Source organism: Natator depressus, chromosome 7 (assembly GCF_965152275.1).
Source record: "Natator depressus isolate rNatDep1 chromosome 7, rNatDep2.hap1, whole genome shotgun sequence".
Classification (NCBI taxonomy): Eukaryota; Metazoa; Chordata; order Testudines; family Cheloniidae; genus Natator; species Natator depressus.
The window spans coordinates 39,114,040-39,139,001 of NC_134240.1; the positions used below are offsets into that span (position 1 = coordinate 39,114,040).

At 43.4% G+C, this 24,962-nt stretch overlaps 1 protein-coding gene across 4 annotated transcripts in view; it reads right to left on the minus strand.

Moving 5' to 3' along the window:
* The window catches only part of SLC6A1 (solute carrier family 6 member 1), a 109,086-nt gene that overhangs the window by 45,005 nt on the left and 39,119 nt on the right, over positions 1 to 24,962 (minus strand). For all 4 annotated transcript variants that reach the window (XM_074958194.1, XM_074958195.1, XM_074958197.1 and 1 more), the window contains one exon: positions 144 to 564. In XM_074958194.1, the coding sequence (XP_074814295.1) occupies positions 144 to 381 (238 nt within the window). In that variant the 5' untranslated portion in view covers positions 382 to 564. The remainder of the gene's footprint in view (positions 1 to 143; positions 565 to 24,962) is intronic.

The window sequence follows — 24,962 nt, forward strand, 5'->3', positions numbered from 1 at the left end:
CAAGCAAACAATTAATTTTCTTATTTTTATTGATGGAAAAAAGATTAGCAGCAACTTATACTTTAATGTTAAAATGAACATTTTGTGGGGCATTCTAGTCTAAATATATACTGCAGGCTACAAGCATAAAATAAAATGTGTACCTCCACCATTCTTGCCACAAAGGTATGGAAATCGCCACACATTCCCCAAGCCAATGGCATAACCCACACAGGACATAAGAAAGTCAAATCTTCCTTTCCAGGTGTCTCGGTCTGGAATATCTGTTTTCTTCTTCTGTACTTTCACTACCAACGTTTTAGGCTTGTCATTGGTGATGGAAGCATCACTAAGTTCAGTGGAGATTTGTCCATCTGCAACTTTTGTTCCATTCGTTGCCATGTCTCTGGGTTTAGCTGGAGAGGCTCTGGCAGGCAGACGAGAAATTTCAGCACCAGTCCACGTGGACAGCAGCTTTGCGGCTTTTGATTACCCAACTAGGGGTGTAAGGGTTTGGCAAAATAAAAAAATGCTGGAATGGTTTGTGATCCAATCAAAAACCCCAGAATCAGCTTCTTTATTAATCTGTAAGACATAAGATCAAAACAGAATTCAGAGGTGCTTCTACTGTAACCTCTTGTTTGAAGCCTGATCCAAAGCTGATGAGACAATGTCCATTGATTTAATAGCCTTTAAATTGAGGCCTTTCCTTATGAAAGCTACTTTTGCTGTATGTTTTATCTAAGGGCTTGATCCTGCCTTATGGGAGGTTTGGTGTTGACTCAATGGTAGCAGGATCAAAGGTAAAATAGTGAGAGAGAAAACATGAAACTACATAGTCAGCTTCAGATCTCATGCTTCTCTAAACATGCATTAAACAATTCCAATAGCACAGCATAACATTTTTCAGAAAGTGATGGTACACACTGACTTTATCTTATGCTCCAAGAAAAGCAGCAGAGTGGTGGCAACAGTCATGAAAATTAAACAAAGGCTCTTCACACATCCCAAGTAATGCCCGTGCTTTAATAAAGATTAGGAATATTTTTGTCAGCTAGAATTTGGAGCAGTTTCACCTGCAGAAAATAGGAGTTTAACATCAATTTACAGGTTGGTCAGGGACCCAGCATTTCCATATTCCAGTGCATAATTTTGCTCATAGGCATGATGTGTCAATAATGAAATTGCTGCTTTAAGAGTTTAAAAGAGGAATGTTTTCATTGTTCAAATTTTAACAAATCAGTGACATTGTACATTTACATGTTAAAGATTTATTCCCATGATAATTGCAGGTTCTCTTTATTTGCAGGGAGCCATCATGACTATCCCAGTGTTATTTTCTACAGATAATTGCGGCCCTCTTATTATTAAGACGATGCATTTATAACAGCACCTTTGATCCAGGAGACTCCCAAAGGAATTTGCAAATAGTAGGCTACATTGAACCACAAGGCTCAACCCTTAAAGGCTGAAGTAAAGTAAGGCACACACTTACATATTCTTACAATTAACGGCTAGCATACAGAGCGCAGATGATTCACTCCACCTTGTAATTTAAGGTAACAGGCTATAATGATCACACCATCCTTGCCCTGTATTTTCTGGTATGGGTTACACCCTTGGGCCTTTTAAACAGCATTTGCTAGTACTGAATTAATCATTCTGCACAGCTTTACCATGTCCACGTTACTCTTTTGTGGCCTCGGTACACACAAGACAAGCAGCAGAAAATAGGCATGACTGTACTATAAATAACTTGTGACATCTCCTGCAAAGTGCTAAGCATCTGCAATTCCTATTGACTTCAATGCACCAGTCCCCCTTCATTTTCCATCCAGGTTCCCCCCAGCCAACCCATGGCTTGGACCTTACCACCCACCCCCCTCGTAAGAGGGTTAAGGTGAGCTATAAGAATGAGGTGGGATTGGCTCTCTGCCGTACCAATCATAGGTGTCCCCAACCCACCTCCTTTGTTCCGTTCCTTTATCCAGCACCTCCTTTTAAGTCCTTTACCAGGCTATTTATCTGGTCACTGGATGCCTTCCCTATGAAGTACCTGCACTGGACTTCCGCCCCTCATTTACAAAATAAGTTGTGACATCGAGCCTACCACCTTTTCTTTTTACCAGAAAAGGTCCTCCCTGACACCAGCTGTGGGGAAGGTGAAAAAAACCTCACTCCACCTCAGCCAATCTGGTGGTGTGAGAAAAATTCCTTCCCAGCCCCACCAAAAATGAGCGACTAGCACAATGCCCACAGGAGGTCCTAACCCAACCTGGTATTCGCCACCTCTAGGGGAGGGAAGGTGGGTGCTGCCTTGCCTGCGTGTGGAAAAAGGGGCTTCCAACACCCAGGGCTTGCACCTTTATAGCCTTCTGACCTCACATTCCTGCCGGGGGGGGGGGGGGGTGGGGAAGTCAGCGCTGCAAAGCTGACCACCATTCACCTTTTGCAGCAGTTTCTGATCTCATTTCTCTCCTCTCCTCCCACACACACCATAAAGCAATGCTGCCTTCCCTTGACAAGCCCAGATAACGTTCCCCCCTCTTTAAGTGTCGTGTGGTCATTTCTTCCATCACAAATTCACACAACTTTATCATTGCAGAATGACTGCTTAGGAGTGCGTGGCTTCTCAGATTCATTCTTTATGGTTTCCATGCACATGGCTTTTTTAGGTTTTATTATCCACATATAGAAAGAAGAAAACTGCCTGTGCCAGTCAATAGAAAAAAAATCAGAAGAGACATTTTGGGCTTATCAACCTGAACATTTGTTTTAAAACTTTCACTTTAAAATAGCAATATCTGTGCTGTGGATACAATGGTCCAGATTCCCCCTTCGATAGCTCAAGTGAAGTCAGGGGAGTGATTCATTTGGCCCAGTATTCCCTGATTCTGGCAAAAAAGAATTGTTGGGGGCTAGTTAAATACACACAAATGGTAAAATATTCACCCTACTCCATTATTTTGTAGGATTAAGGTTGAGATTTTCCCAGGAGCCTTTATGGAGAAAGGTGTCCAAATCTGTGCCCATCTCCCTTAGGCTGAAATTTTCAAAGGAACTCAAGTGAGTTGGAAAGTCTGTCTCAGGACAATGGGATGGTTTTCTGAATATGGGTGTGATGCTTATGACAATAAGGAATCAAAGCTCCAACTACAGTCAACCACAGTGTGGGAAGATGCTAAGCAACCTTAAGCTGAGCAAGCTTGGGAACCCAGTTCAACCAATGCACTTCAGTCCTGACCTATAACAACTTGTGTCATTGCTCCAGTCTGCGACCACGATGGCTGAGATGGGTGTGATTTGCCTTTTGTGCCCCCTCAAAGAGTTCTTTGGATGCCATTTGAACGACCTGCATTGTGACCACATTCCTGAAGCATGGCTATTGGAGAGTTTAGCACAAACTGCAGCCAAGGTAATGTAAATAAATCGGGGAGGGGAGGGACAGGAAAGAGGGAGTGCACTATTTTGCCACTTAATTAACAAAGGCATTAAATCCCCTTCTCCAAAGCTGCAAAGAGCTGTATTTCAAGGGTGCAAGAACTGGCCTCATACAACTCAAGCACACAGTGATATCAGCAACGTCTGTTACAAATAGTACCCAAAATCTAGACGGTAGGATATGGAACCAATATGCTCTAGGAATTATTTTGGGGAAGATCTGTAGCCGGTGTTATACAAGAATCAGACCAGATTATCACAATGGTTCCTTTTGACCTTGGAATCTATGAAACTGAAACACATACACGAGCATATGAAAAACCAAAGCTTCCTTTTAATGAACAAGCCCTCTATGTCAAGGATTCCATTAGCTTCACCCCATACTGTCCACTGTGTCCCTCACTGGAGGGAAACAGCTCCTAGGTCCCGGCTCAAGGCCATGTTCTAGCAGCTTAGCTCTATGAAATTCTAAAGAAACATTGCCTTACACACACTCATGCACACAGTTGGCCTGATCTAACTTTCATTGCCTCTTTCCATTGACTTGAGTGGTAGCCGAATTAAGCCTATTGTGAAAGCTTTTCCTAGAATTCTATTTCTACTGGTGAACTATGTTCAAAGGATAGGTTTCAGAGTAGCAGCACACCATGTGTAAGCAACATACCAAAGTAGACTTGGTGCATGAAACTGGGATTGCTGAATCTATTCAAATTGGTCACCTCCCATACCGTGATATCCACAAGCAAGCTCCTCTTAGGGCCAAAATATCATAGCGTCATTTACTGCCTGCATAAGTGACCTCTTTACTATGCAATACACATATGCAAAATATGATGCTATACTGCATGTACTATTTTACCACACACATTCATTTGGGCCAGACTTTGAAAGGTCCTTAGGTGCCTAAAGATGAAGATAGGGACCTAGTGGGATTTTCAGGAGTCCTCGACTCCTATCAATAGCACTTCTGAAAATCCTCCTAGGTTCCTATCTGCATGTTAAGCACCTAGATACCTTTGAACATCTGGCCCTTTGTGGAACTCCTGGTAACGGATGTGATAATATTCATTTTTAAACATTAGGTAGAATAATAGGTAGCACTTTGGACCAAATTTTCAAGTGCAATTGCATTGGATGACCCTGAAAGAACAACAAGAATACACTTGTATGCTATATGCTCACCTGTAATTGTGAATGCTTTGTAAGTACACTGTAACTACATCTTCTTACAGATTACTGGGTAACTACATATTGGACTAAATGTCCATGTTGTCTGTGTATGAGCAATATTTAATCACCCAAAATAAAATAAAATAAAATCCGCTGTTGTGTACCATATGTTTTTCAATCTATATTGTGACAAAGTTCTTGCTCTACCTTGGTGGGTCTTGCGCTTATTGATGGATTTGCTCGCCTTGGAGCTTCACGGCAGCCCTCAGCTTGGCCGTTTTTCTGAACCCACAGTCCAGGTCGACTCCTCCTGTGTCTGACCAGGAGTTGGGAGGATTTGGGGGGAACCCGGGCCCGCCCTCTACTCCGGGTTCCAGCCCAGAGCCCTGTGGAATGCAGCTGTCTAGAGTGCCTCCTGGAACAGCTGTGCGACAGCTACAACTCCCTGGGCTACTTCCCCATAGCCTCCTCCCAACACCTTCTTTATCCTCACTACAGGACCTTTCTCCTGGTGTCTGATCATGCTTGTACACCTCAGTCCTCCAACAGTCCACGTTTTCACTCTCAGCTCCTAGTGCCTCTTGCTCCCAGCTCCTCACACGCACACCACAAACTGAAGTGAGCTCCTTTTTAAAACCCCAGGTGCCCTGATTAGCCTGCCTTAATTGATTCTAGCAGCTTCTTGATTGGCTGCAGGTGTTCTAATCAGCCTGTCTTAATTGTCTCCAGAAGGTTCCTGATTGTTCTGGAACCTTCCCTGTTACCTTAACCAGGTAAAAGGGACCTACTTAGCCTGGGACTAATGTATCTGCCTTCTATTACTCGCCTATACCATCTGGCCCGACCCTGTCACAATATCTATGATTTCTGTAGGAGTTATGTAAAGACAAGCAAACAATCATGAAACATCTTTGGAATATCTCTAAACATTTCCATGCATAATAGTCCAGACCCTTTGCTAGTATAAATAGGTGTCACTTTTTTGGGTAGAGCTGTGCCTATTTACACGAACAGAAGATCTAGCATTCTGTATTGTTTGATGGACTACATGATTTACATTTCCTACTACAAATCTTGGAACTTCTCACAGCCACCAGTAGTGAAGGAAATTCAGTTGAATGTGCAAGTCTCAGTAGGCAGATACTTAGATTTGTAATGCTCTATTCCTGAATGCCCATTCTTTTGAATTCGTTTGGGGGGCAAAATTCAAACAGTAGACTGGTCTTGCTAAATGGACATTTTTTAAAAAATTAGCCTATTGTGTACTAAAGTTATTCGCCTTGCAACCTGCCATCCAGTTTAGAGGAGAGGCATAAATGTGCATTCTAGGTATCATATCTGACACTAACCACCTAAGTAATCACTAAGGGCTATTTCAAATCTAAGGTTCCAACACTGTAAGGAACTCCCCGACACATGGACCCCTGCAGCTATGCAGAGTCCCACTGAATTCAATGGGGGTTCAGCAGTGTGGAACTCCTTTGGGCCAAAACCAAACCCCAAAATGGATGTTGGTGACGAGGTTTTGCAGGTCTTGTGGTTAATTAAAACTCCCTGCAGGTTATTCTGTGAGACAGCCACACTTCTTACCCACAATTGGCCTGCCTCTGACCTTTCAAGACAGCTCTATTATGGGTTTCGGAATAAGTTAGCTTCAATTTCCTTGCATTTACTTGATTGGGTTTGCCACAGCTGTTGTGAGCTCTCAGCTGGGGATCTGATGCTGGCACAGATGTAGCATTAAGGATTGGTTTTGTCATGGCAATGCTGGGTTCCACAAAGCCATTTTATGAAATAAACAAAATAGGGGGAAAAAACAGTAAGCAGCAGTACTGAAAACTGTGGTTTCTGTGTGCTGACACCAGAGAGAAAATCAGGGGCTGCATTCTGCTTTGAGCAGCAAAATGATGAACCAAAAAAAGGAAGGAATATTTCTTTTTCCTGTTTTTGGTTCAGATTTTTCAATCATCTTCTTTCAAGCAGCAGTACAATAATTACACACATGGAAAACCTCCCTTTCCATTAGAAAAATCTAAGCTGGGACTATGCAAGACTTCCTGATATTTGTTTTGGCCAGCAAGTAAAACACAAAGTTGATGCACTGAAAGTTAAACCTGTAGCCAAATCAATGTTGAGACCCTGTGGGTGGCCAAGTGACTGAAGGTGAAGAGGTGGCTTAGATCAAATTGATTTAAAATGTATAAAAGAAAATGTTAAAAGAAAGATATATGCAGTTTGGAGCTTCACAATATCCCCAAATCTTTCCCTCTATCTCCCCAAGCTGCAGGAGAGCCTTATCTCAGACTATTCCATCTCTCTAGTGCTCCCAGCAGAAGGGAACCTGAGGCTACCACCTCATGTTTGAGCATATACTTACAAGATTCTTATTTGTACTTCCCCCTCTTATCACCCCGTAACAGATGTTGCCCCAAACCTACCCTGCTTAGCATCTATAAAATGAGCACATAGTCATGGCTGACCTCATGGCTGACCAATGGAGGAGATCTAAACTAGCTGGAACCTTTTTCCAAGGGCCCGCGGCCCTTTCTTCCCTGTTTCCCCTTTTGGTGCTTAATGTTCAGATTGAGATAAAGTAATTGCCACAATTCAGGAAGATTTTGCTTTGGAGAAAAGGACTAGCTATGGAAGACACTCATCTGGATTATCATTTATTAATTACATTCCAACGGATCTGATGTTTAATACACCTGATTATTTGGATAAGTTACCATTGTATTACAAATGGTTGAATCCATATTATCAGTATAGTATTAGTTGTGTGTATTACACTAGCACCTAGAGGTCTCAACCAAGATCAGGGACCCACTGTGCCAGGCACCATGTAGACAGAGAGGATTCCTGCTCCAGACAGGTTACAGTCTAAGCAGACAAGATAGACAAAGGGAAGGAGGGTCTTTCCACATCCACTAAGGACTTGTCTACACTGGCCCTTTTCAGTGCTGCAACTTTCTCGCTCAGAGGTGTGAAAAAACACCCCCCCCCCCCGAGTGCAGCAAGTTTCAGCATGGTAAAGCGCCAGTGTAGACAGTGCACCAGTGCTGGTAGCCGCGCTCCCAGCGCCGGTAGCTCTTCCTCCCCTTGAAGGTGGGTTTTTTAGAGCACTGCGAGAGCGTTCTCCCAGAGGTCTCTCCCAGCGCTATGCCGCAATGACACAAGCCACGTTGCTAGTGAAGATGTGCTCTTAGTAGGTTAGTGAGAGGGCTGGAATTACAACACAGGTTCTTTGAGTCCCAGTCCAGTGCTCTATCCACTTGACTACACTGCCTTGCTACAGTCCTTCTAAGACTTCATGGTATTTCTGACGTGCATGATGCAGTAGGTATAAAAGATTCTTTATTATTTGCATTGTGGAAACACATAGAGACCGCAATCAAACACCAGGGTGCTCTTAGGCACCGTACAGACACAAGGAAAAGAAGATCCCTGCCCCATAGGGTGTACCATCTAGGTAAGCTTAGAAATAATAGTTTTTTCTGCATTATTTACTTTTCAGCCAGATAAATCACATGATGCTCTTTCTGTTCCTTGAAAAGATAGGTGCTAAAGTACTTCTAGAGCAAATATTCATGCAAGTGCGAGGGTAGGTTTTAGCAAGTGCAGCTTTGAAATTTATTTTCCATGAGCGTTCATGGAAGAAGAACTTCAGCCACTCGAATGGAAAGCACATGTAAAAGGGTGTGAGCAAATTCATTTCAAAATTTGAAAAAATATTCACAGAAAATGTGTTGGTTTATTTACCCATGTCGCCTTTGAGTTTGTAAAGCAGAACGAAGCACTTAAACAAACCTCTTACCGAAGTCACAGGGCTATTAGTTTTGGATTAAAACTTGGCCATAAGATTCTGGAGAACAGATTTGCAAAACTTTTCTCACAGCTCACGCCGTTCTGCTGCACAGTAAGGGTAGGGAAAGCCTCAGGGAGACAGTGAGATCCCACACCCATTGTGCTTTGCAGTAGCTCTCCCCTACTTTGTGCTGTGGAGGGAAGATTTGGGGCAAGAGAGAGAGAGTGTGTGTGTGGCGAATGGGTTTATGATTATATGCATTCACTAGCCAAAAGCCATAGCACAGCAGGACCAAAGAGATTGCTGCAGGTGCCATCTGTTGGAATAATAAGAAGTAAAACTAAGGTCCTGAGTGCTTATTGGATTATAAATCCCATGGAATTTTTCTGGTAGGGGTGATAACTTGGTACCCTAGCTCCACTTCAGTTGGCTAATTACTCTGTGCTTACCTAAAATTCCCCCTGCAGTTTCAGTTGGAGAACAGTCATGTGTTTAGTGTTTTGGATATCCCGATTCTGAAACGAGCTTACATATAGGTCAGTCATTTTTATTTCTCTGATGATGCCAATGGCCATAGCTGCCTTATACATTTCTTTTTAGAATATGGCTTTTGCAAGCTCGTTGCCTGGTTCAGGAAGGCCCCTGCTTTAGCCATTGCAACCAGTGACTGCTTGAGGATAGAAGTGCTCTGTCCCAGGGGCAGTTCCTGGAAGGATTCTGGCTGACCCCACAGAGGCATATGCACTCATCCACCCACACAGCAGCAGACAGTACCCAGAAGCACAGCAAGCCCACTCTGCTAGGCAGAAAGAAAGGGAGAGATGGCCCGAAGGCTCCAGCAGCAGCACCTCCAGTGGATGGAGGGAGAGGGAGCCCAGAGGACATCAGAGCAGCTGCTGTGCTGATCAGGGAGAGGCTGAGGAGAGAGAACCCCTAAGGCTTGGAAAGGAGAAGCTTCAAGCAAAGACTCCTTGCAGAATCAGAGTAGTTAGGGCAATTCCTGCAAGCCACTAGAGAGGGATTTGCTATACGGAGCTAGACTGCTGCATGCCAGCACTCCCTTTTGTTGAGTCCTTTTTTGAGTCTGCAGGGAGCCTGCAGTCTTCACAGCCTAGCAGATACAAGATGGGAAAGAACTGACCCATCCTGCAGCCTCTGTGGGAAACCAGCCCACCAGGCCATTGCCCTGTAGCTCAGTCTGGTACTGTAATAGTGATCACATTACAGCAATGAATGAGCTTAGAGTCACGATGCTAATAAAAACTGTGCACCATCTACTGCTGTGTGTGAATCTCCTGAATCCCGGATATAAAATACTGCCTTAAATTAAACTGGGATATAAACCACTCTGCCTCCTTTTCTCACAACACACTGATCAGACCTCCAGGTTTTTGGTTTGTTTGAGATCTAGAAGCATTCCTCATTTGCCAAAGTGTAAAATTATTCTTTTTGCATCAGTTTATTGCTTTAGACAATAACCAGAATAATTAAAAAATAAACCGAAAAGACTGACTATTGTGTATCACTTATTTCTTTGATATAGTGCACTGTGTACAGTATATCGCTGATGGATATGTTTTACGTTGGAAAATGAACCGCTAGCAATTATCAATGTTTTATGGAATGTAAGTTATTTTAGTGAAGATGATAAATTACTTGTATAAACAAGAATTCCTTTACCATTAATTACTACTTTTAATTACAAAAGAGTTGAAATTCTGAACACACATATTATTTATAGGCAGGTTCGTAGGACCACCTATTAAGGTTTCCTGACAATTCCCATTATAAGACACTGTTTTCATTTGCTTATAATTTTGTTGATTTTAACCACTTAAGATGAATTTTTCTCCATACTAGGTGTCTGCTTGACTCCCTGTTCTCAGTGACAGTGCCTGGCTTAGAGCAGCTGAGATCAGCCATTATAAGGAAAGTCCTTCTGACTCTTTGTAGCCCCGAGCAGTTGCTCTGTGGGGATGGTGCATGTGTTTGTCTGGACTCACAAAGGAGCTATGAGGGGATGGAGCATGCTCAATTGCTCTATGGGGATGGCTTATGTGTAATCCCACCACACACAGTAGCTATGAGAGGATGATCAGGTCAGCACTAGAGGCCGTGAGAGCCACAAGCATGCTCAGCGAGGACAGAATCTTCTGAGATTTTAGTTGCTAAGCTCCAACACATCTCTACTGAATTGCAACTTTTAAAAGGCTTCTGACTTGGCCAAATGTGGGCTGATTTTCATGGGCATGGCAAAAGGCACATCCCTGATACAAAGGCCACCTTCCTGCCAAATTTCAGCTCCCTTCTCCTGAGCAGAGGGGTGACAAAAATCACCAGAATTTTTTATCATAGGCAAAATAATGTAATTTTTATTAGCCTCCTTCTTAGAAACATTTTGACTTAAATTTTCCAAACAAATTTCATCTGCGCTCTCACTGACTCCTTTGCTAGCACCTCAGGGAGGAAGAGGAGGAAGCTGCCTGATTTGACTGCAGAGGGGACAGAAGCCAGACATGGGGAGGAGGGAAAGGAGTAGACTGGGACAAGAAGTCTGGTGAGATTGGAACTGGGATGGGGAGAGCAAGGGGAGATTGGGAGTCAGTTGGCTGAGAAGAGGGAAACACTGAAATCAAATGAGGAGGTGGAGGGTGGAGACTGGAACTGGCCGGACAAGGAGACTGGGACCAGGAACCAGTGGGAAGGGAACAGGGGTAGTGGGAGAAGGATTTGACAAGGAGTTTGGGTGCAGGGGGACAACAGTGGGTGGCGTGGCAAAGAGAATGGGACAAGGAGACAGCAAGGTGGGAGATTGGGACATGATGCTGGGAAGGGAGTGAAGGGGGCAGGAGACTGAGATTAGATAAGGAGGCCAGGGAGGGAGACTATGACTGGAAGCCAGTGTAGGGGAATAGAGAGACATTTTGCATGATGATCCCGGGGCGGGGGGGGGGGGGGAACTGGGGCTAATTAGGTGAGGATACTGGTGGTAGGTATGGAGTGGGAGAGATTGGGACTCTGGCAACAAGCCCAGAATGGAAAACTAGGACTGGAACTGGGGTGAGAAGCCTGAAGAAGTGGAGACTGGGACTAGGTAGGCAAGGAGCATGGGATTGAGACAGGGAGCCTGGGGTGGTGAAGAGACAGGACTGACTCAGGAACAGGTTGGAGGGGATGGGACAGAGGGGTCAAGCTTGTGAGGAACAGGCAGAAGAATGTATGCTCACTAGAGCACACTCCCCTCTAGAACCTGGAATGGAACCATTCCTCTGTGCCAACCAACTCCCTGTCAAAGTGTGTCTCTCATCCCCCTCTGATGCTGGTCTACATAGAGGATGACAACCTACTACTGCTGTCAGTTACTCCGTTAGCTCAAGTGGCAGAATTCGGTGCAGTGGATCTAAAGAGTCCAGCTAGAGTTGGTTGGAAAAATTCCAACTAAAGATTTTTACATCAAACTTTGGTGATTAGTTAAAAATCAAAAGTGTTTCATGGAGATGGTTGGATTTTGACAAAGTTCTCACAGAAACCAGGCATTTTTCAAAACATGTCTATCAGGTAGAAGACTGCCTAGTTACCTACCAGCTCACCCACCTGGATCCTTGGCATTATGTGTCTGCCTCTGAGTCAGGAACTGTAGGGCTTGAATGGTCTGTGGCAGCCTGCAAGGTGGACTGTCCCAGAGCCATGGCTCCATTCCCTTTCACAAAGAATTTTGAAATTTGTAGTTTTTATTCCAAATCAGAATGAAACCACATCCCAAAATATTGAAATTCTCCACCAAACCAAATTACCATTCTCCACCCAGCTCTAGTTCCAACCCTGCTAATGAGTGTCATTATGATGAAATTTGTTTTTTTCTGTTTGCTTTTTTAGAAACCAAGGAAATCACATACACACAAAACTTATGTTAAAAGAACATTGTTAAGGTTGCAAAGTCAAGCACAAAAAATTAGGAAATGCCAAATTAAGGTTGCCTGTGCAATCTTAATTCAGCCCTCTTGCACTTATGCACTGTGACAGAGTCTTTAATTGCATTGTCACATACTATTTTTTCCACTGGGCCCCTGCCACATTCAGTGCATGGAATGGAACTGCTATGGGGAATCAATCCAGGCTGCGTAGTAAAGGAAGTTGTTGCCCTGTAGTATCCCTGCCTCATTTGGTGCAAAAGTTGGAAGGTGTATGGTGAATGAGGCAGGGGACTGCAAGAAGCAAAAGGTCAGTCTGATGGTTAAGGCATGTGAATGCTGCCCTGGAGAACTGGATTCTACCCCTGCCTCTAGCACAGAGTTCCTATGTGATGCTAGGCGAGTCACTTAAGCGTAGGTGCTGGAACTAGGGGTGCTGCCGCACCCGCAGTCTTGAAGCGGTTTCCATCATATACAGGGTTTACAGTTTGGTTCAATGGCTCTCAGCACCCCTGCACTTAAGCCAACATTTTCACAGCTGGTCACTAACTGCATGTTCCTCATTGCCTGGGTGATCAGTCTGATACCCTGAAGTGTGATGAGCTCAATAATCTCGACTGTACCTGAAGACAGTGGGAGCTGGGCTCTGAACATGTGAAGTGCTATATAATGGTAAGTTCTCTGAAAAATCAGTCATAAGCATCTCAAGTTGGGCACCCAAAATTAGTGTGAACTTTTTACTGACGTGAGTTCTGCACCTGTAAAATGGGAATAATACCACCCTCTCCCCTCATAGAGGTGTTGTGAAGATAAGGTAATTAACATTTGTGAAGCACTTGGAGACTGAGTGATGAGCACCATAGAAAAGCCCATGAGATAATGAATTCTGTCTTCATAGTAGAGTGTGAATGGTGTGCAGTAAATAAGGTCTGGGGCCACACATCGAACAATGAGGATAGTACAAAATATTGAATAGCTGTTCATTTAGTGAGCACCATGCACCCTGTGTACTGAATGAAGCAGGGTGTTTGTGAAAAAATAGTATGTGATCACATAATTAAAGACTAATGCATACACAGGGCTGTGGGGGTATATTAAGGTTGCACATGCAACCTTAATTCTGGAACTTCCAGATCATGGCCTGGCCTGCATTTTGGCATAAGGGAGCGAAGGTGGTATAAGGTGAATGTGCAGAGAAACAGGCTCTGCAGAGCCACGATATTGTTGCATCATGGAAGTGAGTGAAAGGGGGCAGGAAGGGGTGGAGCCCTGCCTCCATCCCACCCCACCCAATGCACCTACTAGCAAAGTTATGCCATTGCATCAGCATCACATCGCATCAGCGTATGCAGAGATGGATATAGACCTGGTCACACTTTGCTCCCTCCCCAGAGCAGCTGGGAGACGAGGAGATTCTGACTTCCCGAGCAGCAGAACAACGCTAATTGGTGACCCAACCCTTCATTTTTATCTAGTCAATTTATTTCTTTTTAATGTACTGTAGCGTGGTAGACACCCGCTCCTGCCCTGAGGGGCTTAGAACAGTCCAGGAGAGGGCTGTGGCTGGGGCAAGCAGCCCAGGCTGAGTAGGGAAGTAGGCCCTCCTTGCCAGTGATAAGTGGCTTTTACACTGCAGTCTGCCCCAGTGAGTGGGGGCTAGTTGGTGACTGGCAGTAGCCTTACACTGAGGCAAGGTGGGGATAGTGGGTGTGGGGGAGACCTGGAGAGACAGTGGGTGTACTGCCAGGGGGCAGTCACCCAGGAGACAAGGGGCACTGGGTCCGGGAGGGACGCGGGGCCAGTGGTAAGGCAGACCGCCGGCCTGCAGAGGGTGCTCCGGAGCCTGGTGAGCTAATTCCCAACGAAGACCAGCAGGAGGCGCCGCAGGGGTGAGTCCACTCCCTTCCATGTAGCTATCAGACTACTTTGCAGAGCTGTGTTCTGGATATGATTAGCAGGTCTTTAAGCATGAGCAGAGCTATAAAGCTGACAAGTTTTCACAGAGTAGTGCCAAAATGAAAATATATAGCACCATACCAATTCAATAACCTCCATCCTTCTAAATGCAATTCTGTTGTGTCAGAAGCACTTTGCAGAAACTGTCACTTTTCAGTGACTTACAGCTCTATGAATAAAATGTATTTTGTGCTGAAACTTGATGTTGTGCATCATTGCAAGGAGCAGCACATCCCGCTAATGGTGTAGCAGCAGTGGCTGCTATACATGCTCCTCTAGCACTCAAAGCCACAATCTAGCCCTAGGGTTGCCAAGCATCCAGTTTTCAACTGGAATGGCAGGTCGAAAAGGGACCCTGGTGGCTCCGATTGGCACTGCCGACTGGGCCGTTAAAAGTGTGGTTGATGGCACAGCAAGGGCCCGGGGCTAAGGCAGGCTCCCTGCCTGCCCTAGCTCCGCGCGGCTCCTGGAAGCGGCCACCTGATCCCTGTGGCCCTTAGGTGCATGGGCAGCTCTGCACACTGCCCATGCCCCAAGTGCCGGCTCCGCAGCTCCCATTGGCCAGGAACCGCAACCAATGGGAGCTGCAGGGGCACCGCTTGCAGGCACGAGGGCAGCCACAGCGTGCAGAGCCTCAGTGATGCCCTCCACATCCTGACCCTCTGCCACATCCCAACCCCCTGCCCCAGCCCAGAGCCCCCTCCTGTACCCCAAACCCTTCATCCCTGGCCCTACCCCAGAGCCCACAGCCCCAGCTGGAGCCCTCATCCCCCCGCACACTAACCCCCTGTACGGAGCCCTCTCCTGTACCCTGAACCCCTCATTTGTGGTCCCATATGGAGCCTGCACTCCCAGCCCAGAGCCCATAGCCCCCTGAACCCCAACCTCATGCCCCAACCTCAGAGAAAGGGTGGGGACTCATGGAAGGGGCGGGGCAGGTGTGTTCATTTTTGTGTGATTAGGAAGTTGTCAACCCTATCTAGCCCATAGGATCTCATTCAAACTATTGTGCCCAATGGAAAATTCACAAGGTTCTCCCTGTGTGTCATCCTGTAAAAACTATGAATTACATTGAAATTACATGGGCCGAATTCAGACAGGTACAAATGGACATAATGCAAATTTGGTGCTATATTTTCAGTATTGCCAATCTAGAGTTTAAAAATGAGTCAGGATTCAAAAATATCACGAGACTGACTTAAAAATTATGAGATTTTTTAAAACGGTATTTTGGGTTTTTATTTGCCTTCTCATTGTTGAGCCTTTAGGACCCACTTGGGCTACGTTTTCAAGATTCTCTGTAACCAGGAGGGCTAGAAACATACTTTTTCTACAAACCTAAAGCTGAGCTTTTCCCTAATCACAGCACAGGAGTTCAGGCTTCAGGGAAAATACCAAATATCATGAGAACTGGCAATACTGCACTTCTGAGCCAAATGATGGGAGTAGCCATCTTGCTGAATGGCGTTATTATTTACAAGTTGAGATTCTGGCTGCACATTCATGCCTCCCTGGCCATTTCCAACTTTTAAACGTGGAGATATTTGGTTTTATAATTTTAGTCTAAGAGAGTGGCCTCAGATCACTTAAGGGAGAATGTTACCTTCATCATCAATTCCTTATTCATAAATATGCAGGTTTTCAGCCTCGTAATAACACGGGTGGTATCAAATAGAACCTAACAACCTACTGTTGTCATCTGCTCAAAAGCCCTGGAAACACTATGGGCCCAAATCTTGCTACGATGCAGCTGAGTAACTTTTACTCCCCCATGAGCACTGATAGGGGAAGGATAGGCTAGTGGTTAGGGACCTAGCGTGGGAGAGCAGCTTTCAATTTCCTGTTCTGCCACAGACTTCCCATGTGACTTTGGGCAAGCCATTTAATCTCACTGTGCCTCAGTTCCCATGTGCTAAATGGGAATAACAGCACTGCCCTACCTCATGGAGGTGTTAGGATAAACACCTGTGCTCAGATGCCGTGGTAATGGAGTCTATACAATACAATAGATAGATTGCAGGAAGTCCATACTTAGCAGTATATGGAATAAGGTCATTTTCCTTACAGAAAATATTTTGCCAGTAACACACTGCTAACTGTTACTGAACATGCACTTGTTCAAAATAAAACTGCCTTCAAGTAAATTCACTGTCTCTTAGTTGACAGGATCTAAAATTGTTTACAATGTGGTTGTAACCATGCTGGTCCCAGATATTAGAGAGACAAAGGGGGGGGGGTGAAGTAATATCTTTTCTTGTACCAATGTCTGTCGGTCAAAGAGACAAGCTTCGAGCTTCACAGAGGTCTCCTGGTCTCTCTCAGAATCTAACATGGAATTTACATAATTACTTACCCTGATAAACATATCCGTGCACATTTTCTTGGCTAACATTTGAACTCCCAAGCACAGATGACCAGAGTTTCCCCACACCAGAGGCCCCATACTGAACGTGACTGGTTTGTGGAAGAAATTAACACAAACATATCTAACTTTTACCCCACAATACACATGTAAAGGAACATGAAAATGAACACATCGCTTAGTCAGCGAGCAACCAGCTACGCACGTGTATTTTAGATTATTTGATAAAGGCCCTGATCCAGCAAAGTATGTAAGTATAGGAGTAGTGACACTAAGTCAAAAGTTAAGCATGTGCTTGAGTGTTTTGCTGGACCAGTGCTGTAAAGGCTAGAGGGTCGTATGCTCAGCAGGTAAAACTGGAGTAGCTCCGTGAATTTCAACTGAGCTACATCAAATTACACCAACTGAAGATTTGGGCCATGAGTGATTTTATAATATAAAAAAGAGACACCATGTGAAGAATGAAGACAAAAATCAAAGGGACTGGACAGGAGCAGAAAGTTCAAGGTTTACAGCTATCAGACTGTGCATTTGGTACAATGGTTTTGTACTTGCATTTTGGTTTGATTTTGTTCTTTGCGTGTTTTTATTAAAAGAGGGCTTTCCTGATTCAGTGGGGTGCAAATTGTGCATTCAATACCCAGAAACATAATTTTGTTCCTTAATATTAAGTGATATAGCTGGTAGGATTGAATATGGTTTTTCAAGTTTGTGGCCCTGGTCCTGCAATGAGTTGTGTGGGGCTCCATCTGGGTGCAGGAGTCTGCTCATGGCAGGGCTCCTTGCAAGAACAGGGTCCATCTCATTAGGTGCTGCCCACTGCTGGGTGAAAAGAATGGCAACCCTAGGAACAGACAAGTGGAAGAACCTTGTGGCCTATTGGGATCCATTTGGGCACAGTAATAATTCAAACCAGTCTATTTCTATGTGGTTTTCACATCTGCCAGCAGACGGCAGACAACAAAAGTGGCGATGAAATGGAGATTATGTACCATGAAAATGGGTACAGGTGAGTCACATCATATACGCATTTAACTTACGTGAATTCAACTACACACGCTCGGCACAAAAAAAAAGAGAAAAATAACAAGATACCTATAAATAGTGTGGGCTATTCCATCCACCATTCCACTCAATGAGCGTATGCCCCGGAGTGAGCGCGAGATAGGAAACATGAATCTGCTGTTCCCTCAGTTAGTCTCAGTTCCTGCGTGCCTCTCATAGTGTGAGCATCTCACCGCGCTGAGTGTGATTCTAGTGTTTAAAGAGACTATTTTTTGTTCAACATGGCCTCTAAACGCAAGCCAACTACTTCATCTGGTGCTCAACCAAAGAAACAGTGATCTGTTCCAATGCTGGAGAAAAAAGTGGCTGTGTTGGACTTATTGAGAGATGGTATGTCGGTCTCCAACGTGGCACATAAATATGGCCGCAACGAATCTAGCATCTGTGCCATCAAGATTCAAGAGAGAGAAATTCATCAAGCCGTGGCATCAAGTGCTCCAATAACTACGAAGGTGATGAGGCAAGTGCATGATAAAACTTTAGTGAAGACTGAAAAGGCATTGAACTTATGGCTGGAAGACATGAACCGTAAACGTGTGCCTATCGATGGCAACACGTTGTGGGAAAAGGCTCTTAGCCTCTACGCGCTGTTCAAACCTCCCACCGAAGAGGGACAGCCTTCTGATGAGAAGGAATTCAAAGCCAGCCAAGGTTGGCTTAACAGTGTTAGGAACCGCTTCTACCTCAAAAACGTGCAGACTACTGGTGAAGCTGCATCTGCCAATGAAGAATGATTTAATTTCTGAATACGATCCCCCTATGGAACGAAGCCTCAAAATCACACGTAGTATTACGGACGATTTGAGACCATATCAAGAAATGTTTGAGCAGCTCAAGAGCCAACAGCAACAGTTGCCGATCACCATGTTTTTCAAGGAAAAACAACCAGTAGCAGATGAGCCTAAGCAATCAACTTCTCAAGCTGAACCAGAAACAACCACTTCGTCTACGACTCGCTCTCCATCACCCGAGCTCTCCGTCACCTCCATCTCCTGGATCGACATCAAGCCCTGATGACACCCTGTAATTATCCCTCTGTAATTAAAAATACAGTACTGTAAAATTATATTTTGCATATGTACTCTATTATATACTGTATATTATTGTATATATTATACATTTATACGTTTATACATATTACTATATAGGGTTGTATACACAAAACCATGTACAGTATACTGTACTTTATGGGCGATTTAAGGGATTTTCAAGGGTAATTTTGACTATACATGATTTTAGCATTACGCGATGACTTTAGAACCTAGCCCCTGCGTAAGATGAGACTTTTTAAAGACTGCCCACATTCCACCATGAACTCAATGGAGAGATCAAAGTGCAAATGCATCTCATACATCTCTATCATCCTACAGGGTGTTCTGCCCCTTCCCTTTCTTACTCAAACTTCTCCCTTGTACCTTTTAGGCTCTAAGCTTTTGGGCACAAAGGCAATGTCCTCCTCTCTACTTACACAGTGCCTAGCACACAGGAACCCTCCCCCCCATTCTTGACTGGAGACTTTGGGTGCTATCAATATAAATAAGAAACAGTCCATATAAATGTTGAAACATTAATGTGTTTTAGCTGCCTGTAATTTATCTTTCATGCAATTGTGAGAGTCTGTTTCTGACCTTCCACCCATTCTTTACTGAGATGTGATTATCTGACGTTTTCCCCTTTCATTTAAACCACCACTTAGAAGAAATCCAGAACAGCTGAAATAATGATAGCATACTGTCAAGTCATTTTGGTTTCCTAAGACTCACTTCTACAGCTACTACTAACTACAACGTAAAAATCAATTGCAATGATTCATAAACAGGGATGCACTGGAATGGAGGCTTACAGGCCCAGTTCTGCAAAAATCTGTGTTCCCTCAACTCCCATTGAATTCAGTGTGCACTGGGTCAGCCCCTATGGGAGGAATGAATTTTCCTGGACAGGAAGTGGTAGTTCTCAACAGCTCTGGGGCTTGGTCCTACAATCCTTTTTTCAAGCCAGGCTTCCATTGGCTTTAGTGGGAGTTGAGGTAAGGGCTGGGCTTTGAGTTTGAGAAATGACATAGATTAAAAAGACTCCTTTTCTAATTTTATATGTCATATGGATGCAGACTGAAACTTCCCTGAAGCTGACAGCATTTAGAAAGGAGGGGGTGGGGTAGGCTTGGTTGATGATAATCTCTATTTCCTAGTCTATCAACTGACACCAGCTGCTGTTAAAGTAGCTTGTTCCAAATGCTTCTAATGTGTTATTTGGCATGTATAAATTTTAGATCCCAGCTTATCATTTTAAATAGCCCTATTTGCTGAACATTACGAAGACCAAGCCTTTGCATTATGCTCTCATGCTTCATCCACGTCATTATGTTTTATATTCCATACAAAAAGCAGGTTATAGGCACACATTACCACATATGGCTTCTTTTGGAGAAACCAGAAGGGATATGCCCTCAAACAAAATAAATTTTGATGGTTACCTTTTCAGCTACTACTTCAAGTTAAAGTCAAATTTCTTTCTATTTTATTTTCTTTGATCCTCAGGCTTCAATCCAGACCTCCAGGTTTAAATGGGATTTCGTTTTGAAATGAAAGCAGTTTAACTGGGAGCACGAAATTCCCCATCCCCTGTCAAATCATGAATTTAAAACTACGTGCTACTGAAGTGTCTAGAAATCTATAAAACTTTCTGGCTTGAAGTGATAAGGACAAACAATCAGTAAGCTTGTTCTGGAAGTAAGAGATAAACTGAACAATTTGCTTTCTTCTTGCTTCAAAATGTAGAAGCTCAAGATAAGTTTACAAATTTTGAAAGTGGTCAATAGGTGAAAAGTGGTCATCTTTTTCTTTGAGTGGTGCCTGAATTTCATTACTCTACTGACAAAGCAAGGTATGTGTTTCTCCTCTTCTCAGTTATTAAAAGCCTGCAGCATACTTCTTGTGAAAGAAATTATGGGCCAAATTCTACTCTCAGTTACACCACTGTCACTCCAAAGTGACATTACATTACTGAGTATTTTATTGGGTGGCAGTACAGTCTGTATTATATCTCTTAAAGGAGATTATCTATCTCAGGTCAATTCCTCGAGGTGTTGCTCAGTTATTATTTGGGCAAAACTGCCATCGATATCAGTTTCATAGCTGTACAGTAGCCTCAGCAAAGTTTTTGTTAGTTGGGACATCAAATACTCCCCACCCCCAAAGTAATTTGTCATTTTCATTAAGCAAAGAGTGAGGTGACTCCTTTAGTAAAAAGAACAAAGAATTGCTGACATACTACTTAGAATAAAAAGCAGTAATCTACAATATTTGCAAAATAAAATAAAACCACTTCATTTACTATTCTGTAGCTAGCGGGTAAAAGTTTCCCATCATATGAGGGTATGACTGAAAAGTTATTTTATATATTTAATTTTATTTATTTTATACATTCCTTTATAAAATACCTCTGTGCAAATACAAGAATTAATATCATCACACATGGCAAACTGATATGGCCATAAAGTCCAATAACTCCAACTCCCACTTTTCCTTCTAAACCATCAATGAAACTGGTAGCAACAAAGAAACAAAGATAAGGACTTTATCCAGTGAGCACTGACACATCCATGAGAACACAACAGTTCTGAGCTGATGGCTTGAATGCGGCAACTCAATCGGCCACATTTTGTCAATTTAACTTGAATAAGCAACACGTGCTTGCATGCTGGTAGCCTCTGCAGCAGCCATACAAGTGCAGCTAGAGGCTGCATCCCCAAAACTAATCCCACACTTGCTGAGCACAGTCCCCAAACCCCAAGCTGGTGATGCTGCTCAGTACCATGTAGACCCAATGCCCACTTTGGGGGAACACAATTTAGGCCCACAAACAGACTATGGGGGTCAAAGTCAAAGGCTCATAACCCTAGGAAAACTAGATGTACTATCTGGGCAAGTGAAGTGTCAGGTTTCCTGTTCACCAGACCAGGCCAACAGCGTTAACTGAATGACAATCATAGCGGCTTGAGTGGTCTCAGTGGTAAGTGGAGATGGCCTGAGCACAGCACTGGAATGGAGATGCTATTCAGATGGGAAGGGGCAGGACAAGGGGAAGGGCCTAGATCTGACTGAGGTCAGCTACATAAACAATGGCTTGGAGAAGATGGTGGGACTGGGGAGAAGTGCACTACAAAGCTTCGGTTGCAATGCACTATCCATCTGTGCTCTGATCTCAGGTCTGTCCGTTCAAAGGCAGTATTTTTTGCCAGTAAGGTAAGCAGATGCTGCAAGAAACATTTTGATTTTTAAGAGGCAGAATAATATTTGCAATTTACAGGCCAAAGTCAGATGGTTTGAAGCAAGAGAGAGAAGGCTTTGTTTGGCCTTTTCTACATGGAAAAGGTTTTTTTGTATAATCCAGGGTATTAAGTTGAACCAACATAGTTATATTGGTATAATCCCTTTTGGCGCATTTTGATTCTAGTATAAGGCCAAGCCTACATGAAAAACTTTTGCTGGTATATCAACATTCGTTAGAGGTGTAATTTTTGTCACTTCTATACTGGAAAAAGCTCTAGTGTAGACACATAGCATAAAGTGCTTTTGATGGTATAGTTTACTGTATAAACTATGCTGGCAAAAATCACATTTTTGGCAGTACAAGCGTCATTGACACAAAGAGTGTGTCAGCATAGCCATGCCAGCAAACCTTTTCTAGCATAGACCTGGCCTAAGAGTGCCTTATAGTTTAGCTAATGTTGGTTGCTTTAAGCTAACCCACAAAATAACCTCTCATGTCCATGCATCCCCACTGACTTTAGCCTGTAACTTGCAAACAGTTATCTCGGTATGACTATATTGGTATAACTGGTAAAACTTTCCGGTGTAGACAAATCCTCACTTGCGGTTGTTGCATAACACAGTTTGATTTCATTTTGGGAAAGAGATGGCCTCTTCTCTGCTACTTTTTAACAACCTTGTAGTTGCAAGGTTAGCTATGTTTGCCAACGGCCAGGAAGTTTAATTTGCTAATTTGTCCTTGATTGGCAAGCTAATTATTTTAAATGCAGGTGTATGAAAACTACTCAAAAATATTTGAAAAATATATGGAACACAGGACACCCAGTTGGGTTTTCTGGATTAAAAATAAATAAATATATCCATCATCCTGAATCAAATGAAGTCTGATGAAATCAAATGATGGGGAAGTCTGCACATGTGTAGAGTCAAAAGCTGATCCCCTTCCGAGAGCGTGACTTTAATAATAACAATAACAATAACAAAATACATCTCCTATCATCTCCCCAAGCAGAGGGTTCTTGAGAACCACTCAGCCCACACCCTAGATGCTCTTTCTTTAGATAGCTGCTCCAATTTCCCTTACATCTAGGTGGGGCTATAAACCACCTGCCTCTGAATCAGCAGAACCTACTTAGCCCTTTTCCAGAAGGATCAATACCTGTCAGTGGTTACCTCTAAAATTACTCTTAAGTATCATGAAATCCACAACAAATGAGACTACAAATGTGGGTGGAATTTTCAGAAGAGCTTAGGTGACTTTCAGTGGGACTTGTGCTCCCAAATCACACAGGCACTTTTGAAAATCCCACCCTTAACCACCAGTGCATCTGCCTTTCAGGGTATATTGCTCATGGTGGAAATACTATTCTCGTTATCCTTAGCACTGCAGTGGTACCAAGTGGATCTTAATCAAAACAAGCCCATGCCAATTTATATAGCAAAGCACACTCCAGGAGCTGGTGAAGAGGTCTATGAGTGGTCCAACTGTAGATGCTTTCCATCCTTAATTAGCGCCTTGAAATGTGACCAAGGACATGTTTGGGAACACAGTCCCTTAGGAACCAGCAGCAACAGCAGGCAGCATTTAATTGAAGATTGTGCTAGTGCTGCTTTGTAGGATTAGACTGAGGCTTCAGACCAGATGGCCATTATCCATAATGTTGCTCAGGTATTAGAATTTTCGCTTACATTTGAAATAAGTTATGACAGTCTCAATTCTGACTCACCCTCTCCGACTGGTGGCATTAGTGGCATTTCATTTATATTAAACTAAATGGGCGATGGACGTACTGAAAAGAAGAGAATACAAGTGAGAAACACTGGCACAATAATCCATAACAGAACGAATGGAATGCCGAGAAATAAACGTCCTCAGGCAACCATGAAAGCAACAATATTCCATTTTAATTTACTTGAGAAAATGAGATCACAGTCTGGAAAGTGGGACAACCACATTTTCTTGTCAGGCAACCACATTTGTATTCTTAGCTGCCTGTGGATATTAGATGAGAAATATTATTCCTCAGCCTCCCTCCAGCACCTCAAAGTTATTTAACCTGTGGTTGCAGCTATTTCTCCTGCTCTCCTCCTGGCCAACCACAGCTTGATTTGGAGACATTCAAACACATTGTTAATTGAATCCTTCTGCAAGAGTGACTCATGACAAAATGCTACTAGTAATAGCTCACCCAGCAGGCTAGTGGCAAAGCCAAGAACGGAACCCAGTTCTTTTGAGCCCCAGGCCAGCACTCTATTCACTAGGCAATGTGGGTCTGCCTAACTTCAAGTAAAACTTCTTGATTGATTCTATTGGGAGTTTTGCCTAAGGACTACAGAACTGGGCCCTTTCCTTGCATCTGATGAGCTAGTGTATAAGTGTGTTCAAGTACCTTACCTCTTCCTATTGCTCTATAAAATTACACGTGTTGTGTTGCTGGAAGATTAAACAATAATTCTGATAAAGGGCTGGTTTTCTATCTGTGTACAAGTTGCATGTGTATTTATTATGTGCTATTAAGTCTGATGTTATTAAAAAGGTATAAAAATGTCATTTATGATGTACACTCTACAACCTTTGAGATTATTCATCATTTCCTGCCAAATTAATATGTTTTGTCAATGGCTCATTTCATTTTTAGGGAATTAGCTCAGGGATCTGATCTTTAGACTTGGGATAATTCTGAAGAATTCAAGATCTCTGTGAAAACCAAACAACTTGAACATCCCTCTTTTTATGAGCTTTCAGTTTTTGCCCAATGAAGGGCTACATAATTGCCTGCAATTGCAGTTCCAACTACAGCGAACCATATGCAGCAGCTCTCCCATGGAAACATTTAGAGCTAAAACTTAATTAGCCGCCTTGATTAAATGGCAGTTCATAACCATTACTTCTTTCAACTATGGAGTGTAGTTTCCCTTGAATACTCTTCTTCCCAGGATAAATGAAGACCATTCATCACGAAGAAGTTAGAAGAACAGGTTCCCAGCCTCATTTAAAATCT